The sequence below is a fragment of the Lepidochelys olivacea genome (genome assembly GCF_965140295.1).
Source record: "Lepidochelys olivacea isolate rLepOli2 genome assembly, chromosome: 1".
Taxonomy (NCBI): Eukaryota; Metazoa; Chordata; order Testudines; family Cheloniidae; genus Lepidochelys; species Lepidochelys olivacea.
Window position 1 is genome coordinate 115,964,042 of NC_140411.1, and position 13,854 is coordinate 115,977,895.

Consider the following 13,854-nt stretch of genomic DNA (forward strand, 5'->3'; position numbering starts at 1 on the left):
GCTCGATCAATATGGATTTCTTAAATATAGATTCTGAGAGAGCAGGAAAAAAGGAGATAGGGAAGGATAGAAATAAGACTGGCAGGAGCTGAACATAAACCCTGGATAGAGTGGGAGAGGATGGATGGGCATGAAAGGGTGGACCTGGATTGGAAGAGACATTACCTGAGGGGAGGACGAGGCAAAGAATAAGTCTGAAATGACATGAAGATTTGTGAGAGTAAGAAAGAGAAGGTCACACTTAGAGTGAAGAAAAGGTGGAAGAGAAGAGAAGCAAGTGAAGGAGAGGTTAGAAGTAATGAAACAGATAAAACTGCTGTTCCCTACTGGCTACTGCTTTTTTATTCTTTTTATAATATCTACAGAGAAACCTGACCAATCCACTGCTGTACTTGATGCTAGGCTCAGTGCTATCCATTTTATATGAATATAGAGAGTATTAAACACTAGGCCTGGTATTAAAAGGTTTAAAAGTCCATTTCTATTTGCCTGACTGCCCCCAGAATTTAGATGATCAAACCCCAGATTCACCAGAGTCTCTACATGAAGCATAAATCTAAGCACAAATTTTCTCATTGGGTTTTTTTTTTGGTTTTTTTTTTTTTTTTTTGGTCTTTCATGTTCACATTGCTCTGACTTCCTGATTCAGTGCACTCAAGTTTTCCGTTTGCTCTGAGGAATTCTTGAGGCAACCTTAGAATTGGTTAGCTTGTTCCATGCAAACATAACTTATGGATTGGTGACTTTCCGCAGTATAACTGTAACATTTTATACAAGTTCTAATCAAGCTCCACTGAACAGAGTTGTTCAAATGGCTCAGCTTGACACTTCTCCATTTTCTTATGACATTGTCGGAGTAAGTGATAATTAAGGGGCCAGATTTTGCCTGGTCCATACAAGGTGCATGCAGAAGGAGAGGAAAGACCAGGCAGAATTGCAGTCTTTGCACTCTAGGAAGTTTAGGGGTTGCTCCCTCCCTACTATTCAAGTCTCCCAAAGGGGGCAGGGAAGGGTGGGCAGAAGGCAGAGCATTTGGCTTCCTCCTCATCTGACCCTACATGCATCAGCCAGCAAAGCTGTCCAACTGCACAGGAGGGAATGAACTGTATCCCACAAGAGGCTGTAGTAACAGGTGTTTGGAAGGTGTCCCTTAGGGTAATGTAGCACCATGCTGAGTTGTGCCTAAATGGCCCAGTCTGGCCTTAAATTACTAGCTGTGACAGAGGGAGATATTTTGTGTCAAATTGCCTCTATTTTACAATGAAGGCAGGTTATTGTGATGCATTCCAGACAGGTGCCCTGCCCAAGGAAGATGTTCAACCCCTTGTTGTAGGGCCATCAAGGAGAAGCCATCAGACCACAATCTAAAGCTATTAACTGACTGTCCCTCAACTGCTGACCCATCCTCCTGGAACGATAGTTTTTTTCTGCACAGGGATCCACTTGTGGGTAGAGACAAGTGTTCCAACCAAGCAGGTGGCAAAGAATGTTTAAAAGCGGGGTGCTGCTCAGAAAAAGAGGTCATCCATCGCCACAGAACTGAAGGGCTTGCAGGGATGAGAGGCCAGGAGGGACTCTGCTGGGCCTGAAATGCTAACAGAACTTGGACTCTCAGTAGGAGTAAGATCAGATTAGGGAGGGCTACATCTCAGGACTTTCATTATTTTGTAAAGAGCTGTAACCCTTTAGTGCCTTTTAAGTCACTGTGGTTAAGAAATTCCTTTTGTTGAGTCTTTGTCCCTTGCTTTCCTGCCACATTGTCTCTGAAGGGCTTAAACTAGCCCAGACTAGGTGGAATGTGTGTAAGTGACTGGGGGGGGGACCCAGAAGACATGAGGCACTGGTTTCAGGGTCTAGGACATCTATGAGACAGTGCCCCACATCTAAAGAAGGGGTCAGACAGGGTCTGAGCATGAGAATGTGACTAGACTCTACCTAGACTGAGTTGGCTTGGAAGCATATGGGATTCAGTGATTGGGTCCACTCACAACAGACTGGTGTCTGCACAGTGCGGTGTGGGGCCAGATTATAACTCTTATCAAAGACTTCCTCCTCCACCTTCTCAGCACTTTGTTCCAACATAACTCTCAAAGGAGAAAGTCCGGGCTTCTGGGATTTTGTGCCTGAGTTCATGAAAACTTATGCAAGTGCACAGTGTACTGTCCTTTCTATTAAAGACTGTTGGCAGGTATGGGTTAATCATGGCGGAGGGAAGAAATCCCTTGTGCTGTAGCAAGGGGATTCCAGAACCCCAGCATGGTGGAAAGTCAGAGGATAGGGACTGCAGCTGTCCTGATTTTGCAGAAGTAGTTGGAGGGGGAAATTGCCAACAATGCTGCCTGCAGAGATATGACTTGAGACTGTTTCTGCTACCATTGATTCCTATTGGTCCTGGACTTTGGTCTTTCTAGGTGTTTTGTACCAAACGGTTGCAGTGTTTACTCACAGAGGGATTCCTGATTACTGTGTAATAGCTGGCAACTTATTAAAATCACCCTTTTTCTCAACATAATCAGCAGCAGCTGATAAAAAACAACACAACACACAGTCAAGCTGTCAAACTTGTTGCCAGCGGATGTTGTGAAGACTAAAAGTATATGTTACTATACCAGAGGATTTCTGTATGATTTTTAATTTTATATGGTGTAAAGATCCCAAAGCAATGTTAATTAGAAGGCCTTTCCTTTTTCCTTTCTCTGTGAGCGGTTTACAAGGCAAAACTGCTCAGCGCATCTTGGGACAGAGAGTCTGTTCTCAGAAGAGATAAGATTTGCAAAAACAACTGTTCCTTGAAATAGCACACAGAGACTCCCACCCTTCTCACATTTTTTATCTTGCTTGTTATGTATGTTATATGGTAAGGGGGTTCAGCAGTTTCGTTATACCCTAAGAGTTGTTAAAGTCAGAAGAGATATATGTTGAAATAAAGCTTGAAAATGCATGTGAATGGATGTTGTGTGTAAATAGAAGATGAATGGTTTGGAGTGCCGGCCTAAGAGTTACCACTTCAGTATTGATTGGCTGAAGAATGTGCTAAGTGGAGATAATCAGATGACCCCCGGAGGGCAGACTAGAACCCACCCAACGGCCTCAAGGATGGGAGAACCGAAGAACTAGATAACATCTGGCAGCACGGAGCCGTCAGGGATCTGTCATCTGCTTATTGATTCAGCAACAGCATGATGAAGCCACCTTCATAGATTGGCATAGGAATAAACTCCTATAAAAACAGACCCTAAAGACTAAGAACTTTGAGTCTGGTTCTACAACCTCCCACCAGGAGCATCGGATGCGCATCTGGCAAAGACTCAGCTCCACCCTCAGGCCCAGGTTACCTGGACAGTAACTTGGCATGAGCAACGTCTAGGCTGGTAACTATAACAACTTTGCAGAACCGGCATGTGTATGTGTGTAGGAGTGAATGGGATGTAGTAAATATGACTGTTTACTTGCTTTGCCTCTTTTGGTATTTTGTGTGAGTACATGGGATAGAAAGTTTATGACTACTTGTTTACTGTGCCTCTTTTTGTATTCACAATAAACGCAGCGTTTTGTCTTATCCCCTTTTAAAAGATCCTGTTGGGTTTTATTTTATTGGTATAACATTTAACTGGGTTCAAAAAAGAATTTGGTAAATTCATGGATGATGGGTATTATAAGAATGGCCATGGTGCTCTGGGTGTCATAAGAATAGCCCATACTAGGTCAGACCAATGGTCCTGTTTCCTGACAGTGGTCAATGCCAGCTGCTTCAGAGGGAATGAACAGACCAGAGAAATTATCAAGTGATCCATCCCCTGTTGTCCATTCCAGCATCTGGCAGTCAGCAGCTTAGGGACACCCAGAGCATGGGTTGCATCCTTAACCATCTTGGCTAATAGCCATTGATGGACCTGTCTTCCATGAACTTATCTAGTTCTTTTTTGAACCCAGTTATACTTTTGACCTTCACAACACCCCCTGGCAATGAGTTCCACAAGTTCACTGTGCATTGTGTGGGGAAGTACTTCTTTTAGCTTTAAACCTGCTGCCTATTAGTTTCATTGGGTAACCCCTGGTTCCTGTGTTATGTGAACGGGTAAATAACACTTCCCTATTTATTTTCTCCACACCATTCTTGATTTTATAGACTTCTATCATATCTCCCCTTAGTCATCTCTTTTCCAAGCTGAAAAGTCCCAGTCTTATTAATCTCTCCTCATATGGCAGCGATTCCATACCCCTAATAATTTTTGTTGCCCTTTTCTGAACCTTTTTCAATTCCAATACATCTTTTTTGAAATGGGGTGACCACATCTGCACGCAGTATTCAAGATGTGAGCGGACCATAGATTTATATAGAGGCAATATGATATTTTCTATCCTATTTTCTATACCTTTCTTAATGATTCCCAACATTCTGTTCGCTTTTTAACTGCCGCTGCACATTGAGTGGATGTTTTCAGAGAACTATCCATGATGACTTCAAGATCTCTTTCTTGAGTGGTAACAGCTAATTTAGACTCCACCATTTTGTATGTATAGTTTGGATTATGTTTTCCAATGTGCATTACTTTGTCTCTAGACCTCTGACTGCCAGAAGCTAGGAATGGACAATAGAAGAGAGATCAATCAATAAATTGCCCTGCTCTGTTCATTCCCACTGAAGTATCTGGCAACAGCCACTGTCAGAATACAAGATACTGTGCTAGATGAACCAATACGTCTGACGCAGTATGACCATTCTTGTGTTCTTATACATTTAGTATGCTTATTAAATCCTACATTGCAGGAAGCTGCAATACACTGCTGCTGAGACCGACAGGAGTTTGGATAAAGAAGAGATTTTTGATCTCTGTAGCACTTTCACTTGGTGATCTGTATAACAAGAATCCAATCAGTCTCCTTTTCATATTTTATGCATTATCCTGCCATTTTTATTGGCTAAAACAAACTTGGTGTGAATGTATCTAAAACTCACTGGGAAAAATGATCATATATTACTTTTATGTGGCCTGGTGCTTTATAGGTAAATACAAGATGATGGCCCTGCCCTGAGGTACTTACAATCTACAAGTTAAGACAAGGGATGCTGTCAAACACCAGGGGCAGATTAGGTAAAACGTGGCACATGAGGGTTTGCTGAAACCACGGTCTTTTAAGCTTCCCTGTGATTTTAAACTGCCTCTTTCTCTTCCCCCAACCCTTCCGAGATAAGATGGCCTTTTGGAGACAGTAAGAGGCCCTCAAGCCACCTTCAGCTCTCACTTTCTATTACAAAAACTCAATTACAAGCTCTTCAATAGTCCTAATTTAGATTTTACAAATAAATTGGGCTGAAAATAGATATTAGGCCATTAGGCTGGGTAATGGGCAGCTGGGGCACCTGGAGAAGAGAAAAGAGGATACAAAAAGGAAATACAGCAATGACATATGACAAGAATTATATTAAGAACAACAGAGGTGTGCCAGCAGGAGGAGTTATTGAGAGCAGAAGAGAGACAGGCTCCCTGCTTTCAGTTCCAGTGCCCAGCCTCACCCTGGCCCAGAGCAGCCATTACAGGGAAAGTTCAGCTTTGCCCCAGTAACCCTGGGATGGAGGGAGCATGTCCAGTTGCTCTGGGTACATGGCACATGTGCAGTCTGGTTAGCACTAAGAGCTGTGAGAAGCTCACACATGCTCAGTGAGGGTGGAATCTTCAGAGGTTTGAGCAGCTAAAATCCAAGAAGTCTCTACTGAACATGTGTGAACTAAGATTATTCAAAGGTTTATAACTTGGCCAAATTTGGGAGGATTTTCATGAGGATAGCAAAAGGCCATTCCCCTGCCAAAAGTCAAGTCCCTGTTCCAAAGCATGAGGGCCCAAGACCATTGCAAAGAAAAGATCTTAAGAGTTTTTTACCATGGCCAAAACAATGGATTTTCCCTAGCCTTGTTCCTGGAAACAGATAAACAGTACTAGGTTAAATTTAAAAAAAATCAGCCTGAGGCAGACAATCAGCATGGAAAATTTCAGCACAAACAGTTAGAGCTTGGCAAAGTTAAAAGCAACTGAAAAAATAATCTTATAATCGGAAGTGACAGGCAACCTTAATAATAGGCATTACTATCAGCCCCACCTATAATCCAGGAGCCATATCTAAAAACAATAGGACACCAGAGTTTACATTAGTTGCCTACATGCACAACTCTGAGGTGGTATAAAATATTTGGCTTGTCTGTGATGATCACTAACAAACATCTTGTTGTGACTTATTAATGTAGCATCTTATTTTGCATAACAGACCTGTCTTATTTCCTAGCACGCACACCATGAAGTTCCTACCTTAGCTGCTACTGGTGTGCATGTCATAGAAACACTTCAGTGGAATTGCCAGTGGAATTTGCTTTTGATCTTACACAACTGATATAAAAGTAGCAAGTATTAATATGGCATTTAAAAATAATTCTATATAATCAATGATAGTTACAGGACTTTGTTTATAACTACAAAGTCAATTAAACGTTGTATGTATCTATCTAATACAAGCTACCCATCAGATTTCAATAGAGAAACTAAACCCAGTACATTACTTCAAGTCCAGCACATGCAACCTGAGGTAAAGTAATTTGTAAAACGAAAACCTCCCAAACACTGAATTGAACAGTACTAAAGAGGCCATTGCATCTAGTTCCTATTTCTACCTTTAAGTCAGAATCATTTAGAACAGTGAAATCTGATTGATGGATACAGGAGGACAGTGCCAGAGGCAAATCTACCAGCCACTACGGCAACATTTGATTTAAAGATAAAAAATAAAGCGTCTATTACTGCCATAACACTCAATGAGCATTTTCAGATTATTTTATTAGTTCCCATTTCTTGGAGAGTTCAAAGCATAAAAGTGGAGATATTTTGATGGTTTTTAAATATGTCTTGGATATTTTTTTGGAGTAAGTATTACATCCTGCCTATCTACATTTCCCTTATAATTTCAATTCTTCTGATTCAAAGTCCACTGAAGTCAATGGAAAGACTCCCACTGAATTCAATGGGCTTTGACTGTCCCCATGCTGTCCTGGACCCAGTGCAGTTACTACAGCAATGGACGGACGAGGGAGGCTATGATATCTGTGGTGCAGACAATCTCTTAAAAGGAGTGAAACCTATCAAGAATTTATTTTAAATAAGCAATTATGACTCTGGATACACACAAAGGAAGTCTCTCTCTTTCTGGTTCAGGAGATCAGAATTTAATTTAGAGTAACCTGCCTGACTTTATTCAACTACATTGGCCTACCATTTTCTTGCATTACTTGATCCATAGTGTATGTGAACTCAGCACTTCATGACTGGCTTTCTTCTGAATATTTTAGTTCCATTAGCTTTCTGAATTAGTGGATTAATTAGTGAATTAATGTATGAATATGTTTGACAGTATATCTGAATCAGTACACATTTCTATATTTCAGCTCATTCCCAAATGTAGTACAAGTCAGAGCAGATGGGTGCACAAACACCCATTTATGCCTGGCTGAGCTTTTGAAAATGTTGGCTTCTCCCAAGGATACAGAGTTTGTGGAAGAACCAGGAACAGAACACATATATCCTGGAGTACCTTAAATCACAAGACCATCTTAGATGGTGCCCTTAGAGCTCGTGCAGGAATAGAAGAGAACCTCAAGCTATATGAACAGTGCTGAGAGAGCTGTAGCATATGCAATCTTTGTGCCACGATAGTGCACTATCTTTGGTTTAAGTTCTCTTTGTTAACACCCACAGATCAGCAGAAAGTGCACCGCAAAAAATCAGTATTCTGCTGTAATCCAAAGAGGAGGGAGTGAATGCTTAAAAGGCCTTAAAATCTCTTTGCTTTTGAAGTGTCTGTATAGCCTAAGTTGGGCAATTTATCTCATAATGAATAAGTTTGCTCAAAGTCAAGGGCATTAATGAAACTGTAAGACAAAAAAGAAATGTTGCTAGTGATGTTTCTTTCCTGTATCTTCTGCTACACTCAATATGCATCCTGTTCAATCCATCTCATTTTTAACCCATGCTGTACCGCCTAAAAGATATTGCCTGAAATCCAATGTGACTTCTGTCCTGGGTGGGGTACTTCAGGCATGATCTTTGCACTCTGGCGAATTCAAGAGAACTGTTGTGAGCAGAATCAAATCCTATATATAGTTTATGTCCATCTTACTAAGGACTTTAGCTCTGTAAACCACGAAGGCCTGTAGACAGTCCTCCACAAATTCAGTTGCCCCGATAAGTTTGTCAACATTATTAAATCTCTTAATGCAGAAATGCAGGTTCATGCCTTTAACCAAGGGTGCTTCTCAGCTACCGTTGTTATTACCAATGGAGTCAAACAAGGCTTTGTTCCTGCTCTGAGAATATTTAGCATCAATTTTGCAGCTGTTCTAATAGATGCATTCAGAGACATTGATCACGGTCTTTATATGCAGTACCATATGACTGGAGGTGTCTTGAATCTGCATCACCTGTGTGCAAAGACAAAAGTTATTAAGACAGTCATTTGCAAATTACTGTTTGCTGATGATTGTGTTTTACTGGCCTATAACCTCAGGGACATTCATTTGCTGTGATTGCTTTTCCACATGCAGCAAAACGTTTTGGCTTAACAATCAGCCTGAAGAAGACAGAAGTCATGGGTCCAGCCTTGACCGGAAAGTATTGCAACTACTTCAGTTGTATCCATTGATGTTGTACCACTCAGGGTCATTGACAAATTTTGCTACCTAGGAAGTGTCATTTCATGAGATACAACAATTGATGATATTACAAAGCTCATTGGTGCAGCCAGCACTGCCTTCACAAAACTTCAGAAAATGTCGTCTCTGGCATGAACACAGTGTCAGAGTGCAAACAAAACCTGGCATTTTCTGCAATGTCATCATCACCACACTCCTCTACAGCTGCGATACGTGGAATACTTATCGATGCCACTCAAAATGCTTGGACCAATTCCACCTATGATGTCTATGGCAGATAATGGGAATTAAATGGCAAGATTTGGTTCTAAACTCTGAGCTCCTTGACTATACAACATCACAGGCACTGAGGCTTTTATAGTGAGCACGCAGATGAATTGGTGCAGTTGTGTGGTCCATATGTCTGACAGTAGAATACTGAAGACCATCTTCTATGGACAATTGCAGACGGGAGCTTGTTTCAGGTGCAGACCAAGAAAATGTTACAGGGACACTCTCAACGCCAACCTCCAATCTTGTAATGTTGATCTCAACGTCTGTGAGCTCTTAGCCCATGACAAGATCCAATGGCAGCCGCTTTGCCACCCTGGACTGAAAGATTCCAAGAGCTCAAAGATTGTGGCAATCAAGGAGAGACATGTGAGGCATAAAGCTAAAAGCAGCTCATATTCATCTACAATTGCCTTCACCAGTGGCACTTGTGGATGGGACTGTAAGGCTGAAATTGGTCTTTGGTCTCATCTCAGGATCCACAATAAGTAACTGTAGCTCATCCAAACTCAACAGGAGACTCCATCACTGCTGTCTTGAATGGTAGGTGACAGTCAACCCGGAAGGAGAGGGAGCAATAAGCACCATGGTACAGAGGGGTGAGGGAGGGCTCTGGCAAGTTTTAACTGGGAGTTGTGTATCTGCATATTTTTGAGAAATAAATGGGATGGAATTTTTAAACTGTGTGGCACAGTCAACATCTTGAGCAATGAGGGTTGGGGGGATTAAAAGACATAGAGGCGGAGAAAGGGTAGACCAACATGGCCGTGCTCTGACAGTACTCAGAACAAAGTTGTTTAAATCCTCCAGGACAGTTGTATTGTAATATAGCACAAAACACTTACTGGAAGAGGTCCCTTCCCCATGTTGAGTCTCCATCTATGATTCGGGGGACTCCTGGGCTTCCAGCATTGGTTCTACCTTGTGGATTCAGCAGAGTGACAAAATCCGGGATTTCAGGATCATTCTCCTATGTCTCGGTGTCCTACTCGACAACCACAGAGATGTCCTGGATGGTGTCCATAACATGCCGTGGTTCAGTGACAGCATCTCTGCTAAAAATATGGTCCAGCTCCTCTTGGTAGCTGCAGACTTGCAAGCTCTCCCAAAACCTTATTGTTGTCTCTAACATTCTTAGGAACCTCTTGTTGTGGCATTGGCTCTGGTCCTAAGATTGCCTCCTCCCTTTATTTACTCTGATAGCCTCTTGTAGACCAATGCACTACAGTGACTGTTCTTCACCAGGACCTGGACACACTCCTCTCCCCAAAGGGCAATATAGATCAGGACTTCAGCAAAGGCCCACATATAAGCACAAGCTTGGCTGCTGAATAATTGTATTGGTTTTTTTAATTCTAGATATGAGAACTCACCATGAGTTTGACTTGCAGAGGCCACACCTAGCTGTATGCCAACATTTAAATGGGGAGGTGACATCCAGTTAAGATGACTCTGGAGCAGTAGAAGGCACACAGGTGAACAGAGAGGCCAACACAGGTAGCCAACAATGCAGTGTAGGATACCAATGGGAGGCCTGCCATATAGATGTGGTACAGTTGTTTGAGGATAGGAGTGCATCTGCACCTTCTTGGTTTCAGGTAAACTCCTTCCACATCTCAGTAAATTTACTTCCAAAGCGGGTTTATCAATGCAGGTTAAAGTGCCAGATGATTCACAACAACAAATGTTGCAAGGCACATTATCATGAAATAATTCAAATGAATCTGCAACCACTTTCAAATGTACACAAACCCACAGTCTCCCTGCAGCTTGTCCCTAAACACACTCCACTGGGCAACCTTTATTCACACCACTGAACTAATTATTTATGTGAACCATCCTACTACAGGCAATGGGAGTCTTTGCATGAATAGGTGCTCACCTAAGGCTTGCACAAATTTAGACCCATGTCTTGTCTAGAGGCGATTTCAAATGCATTATGGGCCTGCTCCAATGTCCACTGAAGTCAATGGGAATCTTTGCAGTTTGATGAGTTCACTTATATTTTCCCACGATACTGTCCCTCCTCTGTTGTGTGAGAAGTTTTGGACGGTCACAGTATTAAACTTTTTCAAGTGATGTGCCTAGTCTTTTAAGCATCACTTCTTTCCCCAAATCTTTGAGAAAATTACAGTCAGCTTCTATTTTTATAAGCATAATTATTTTAATACAAAAAGACAGACTGCGTGGAAATCAAACCACTAAGCAGGGACTTCACATTCACATCTAATTTAGCCCTTCTCATGCATGCTCTCCTCAGTTATGCTCAGAAGCACTTTTTCAACATCAGGAAGAGTTCATTAATAATCACAATATGATTTTTTCACAACGCAGTATTACCCATACAAACTTTAGTGGATATCTTTTCAGGAGCAGAACCTGAAACAGTCAATATTTAGGAATGGCTCTTGTTCTGTGTAATTAGACATAGCTTCATTGACTTCAACGGAGTTTATGGTACTTAACATCAACAGAGGATGTGGCTTGTAATCTTTACACTGGCATCCAAGCAAGAGGTTCTACAGAGCTTTAAACAATTTACTTTGGTTTAAATTAGACTAACATGAAGTATATGGCACTTCCAGAACTCTTCAGATATTAATAGTGAAAGGAAAACCCCAGATTGGAGCCTTATAGCATGAGAAATGCATTGACATCTCTTCTTTAGCTGCCAAAATTGCTTAGCTGACAGAATTAGAACAAATGCAGAGTAATTGAGTTGTTATGACGATCCATGACCCAGCAGATCAGAGTGTTCCTGTTCTGAAAAAATGGTGAAAATATGGATTTGTATTGACCTTCTACTTTTGTGTTGAACTTACACACTTAAGTTCCACAGTTCGAGAGAAAAAATCACTCTATTTTACTTCTGACTCAACTTTCTAAATGGTATGAGAGCTGAAAAACCGCTCTGTGGGCTAGAGAATTTAGAGGGTTCAAGGTTTAGGCATCCTGTCAATCACAAAAACCCTGTTCAGCTGTGTCCTAACCCTGTAGGGACCTAAAGTCCCTAAGCACCAATGTTTCCATTATTAAAGTCCCCCTAGGCACCTACATTTCTGTTGGTAGGCATATGCACAGTATCAGAATCCTGACGCTGCACTGAGCTGGTTGGTGTCTAGCTCACACTGAAGCCCTAACAGGATTCACAAACTAAATGTTCTCCTGCCCTCACCTGTGGGGCCTGATCTGGTCTCCCACATATTCAGTGTTCAAACCACCAGGCAGTTGGATATGAGGGTGGCGGCACCACTGCTACCTCCTCTGTTTTTTCACAAGAAAGAAGTGAGTTGGCTTAGTTACCTAGCTGTGGGAGAGAGTTCATGGCTGTGCACCTTGAGTGGAGGATGGCATCTCCTTTCAGCCTAGAGTGTAGGCAGGGCTTAGGACAGCCACCTCTCTTCTGCGTTTCTTATCAGCTAGCTTAGGTTGCTTCTGGCTCAGTGTGATGGCTTCTATCTAAATTAATCTCTTTTTAGGCACCTAATTCTCTCCATGCATCGTATAGGGAGTCTGGCTAATAAACAGGGTTGTAAATTCCACTAGGTGGCAGGGCACCTAAAGGTTAGACTCCGCAATGCCCAATGCCCAAGTGAATCAAGCCCCATTATTAATTATTATTTTGATTTCATTACACTGAAACCTGACCCAAGTCCTTTCTTAAAACTCACTCCTGCCATGAAGCTTACAAAAACTGAGAATGAGGAAAGTAACTATTAAAAAAAAACAAACCCCAAAACAGCAAGAAACAGCAACACAAAGAGTAGCCACAATTTTAAGCACTAGCCCTGATAGCTGTGCAGCTTTGTCCCTCCTCTTTGCTTTGCTAAACTCTGGCTATCATCTTAAGGTAGACAGTAAGAACAAGTGGTGTAAGCTGTCTTAGGGCAAAGATAAATGTAATACTCCAATATCCTATATCATCAGAGACTAAGCAAGGACATTTCAGAAGGAATCGAAGACATCTGCAACTTTTTCAAAGTTCCTAGCATCTCTGCAGACTGACTTTTCACTTCCTGATGTTGCCACACTGTAGACTCTTCCAACAGATTTTGTCCCTAAACAAAGAGACTTTCCTATGGCTATTCCTCCTCCTTCCAAAGTTTATAGTATTTGGATCATGTAGCTAGAACACCATCCCAATACAGTATCTACCAAGAAGGAAAGGGGAGGTGTTTCATAGATATTTAGGTCAGAAGGGACCATTATGATCATCTAGTCTGACCTCCTGCACAATGCAGGCCACAGAATTTCACCCACCACTCCTAAAAAAGACCTCACACCTATATCTGTGCTATTGAAGTCCTCAAATTGTAGTTTGAAGACCTCAAGGAGCAGAGAATCCTCCAGCAAGTGACCCGTGCCCCATGCTACAGAGGAAGGCGAAAAACCTCCAGGGCCTTCCAATCTGCCCTGGAGGAAAATTCCTTCCCGACCCCAAATATGGCGATCAGCTAAACCCTGAGCATATGGGCAAGATTCATCAGCCAGATACTACAGAAAATTCTTTCCCGGGTAACTTGGATCTTACCCCATCTAAAAACCCATCACAGGCCATTGGACCTATTTACCATGAATATTTAATTACCAAAACCATGTTATCCCATCATACCATCTCCTCCATAAACTTATCGAGTTTAATCTTAAAGCAAGATAGATCTTTTGCCCCCACTACTTCCCTCGGAAGGCTATTCCAAAACTTCACTCCTCTGATGGTTAGAAACCTTCGTCTAATTTCTAATCTAAATTTCCTAGTGGCCAGTTTATATCCATTTGTTCTTGTGTCCACATTAGTACTGAGTTTAAATAATTCCTCTCCCTCTCTGGTATTTATCCCTCTGATATATTTATAGAGAGCAATCATATCTCCCCTCAACCTTCTTTTAGTT

General features: G+C 41.8%; 1 protein-coding gene across 2 annotated transcripts in view; it reads right to left on the bottom strand.

Annotated features, from left to right (window-relative positions):
* LOC311527795 (opsin-3-like) overlaps window positions 1-13,854 on the bottom strand; it is a 135,117-nt gene that overhangs the window by 24,038 nt on the left and 97,225 nt on the right. The window contains exon 5 of one of the 2 annotated variants that reach the window (XM_084642148.1): window positions 11,156-11,728. The exons of the other annotated variant lie outside the window; for it this stretch is intronic. Coding sequence (XP_084498274.1) covers window positions 11,660-11,728 — 69 coding nt within the window. The 3' untranslated portion in view covers window positions 11,156-11,659. Of the gene's footprint in view, window positions 1-11,155; window positions 11,729-13,854 lie in introns of those variants that run through there. 2 annotated transcript variants of the gene reach the window in all.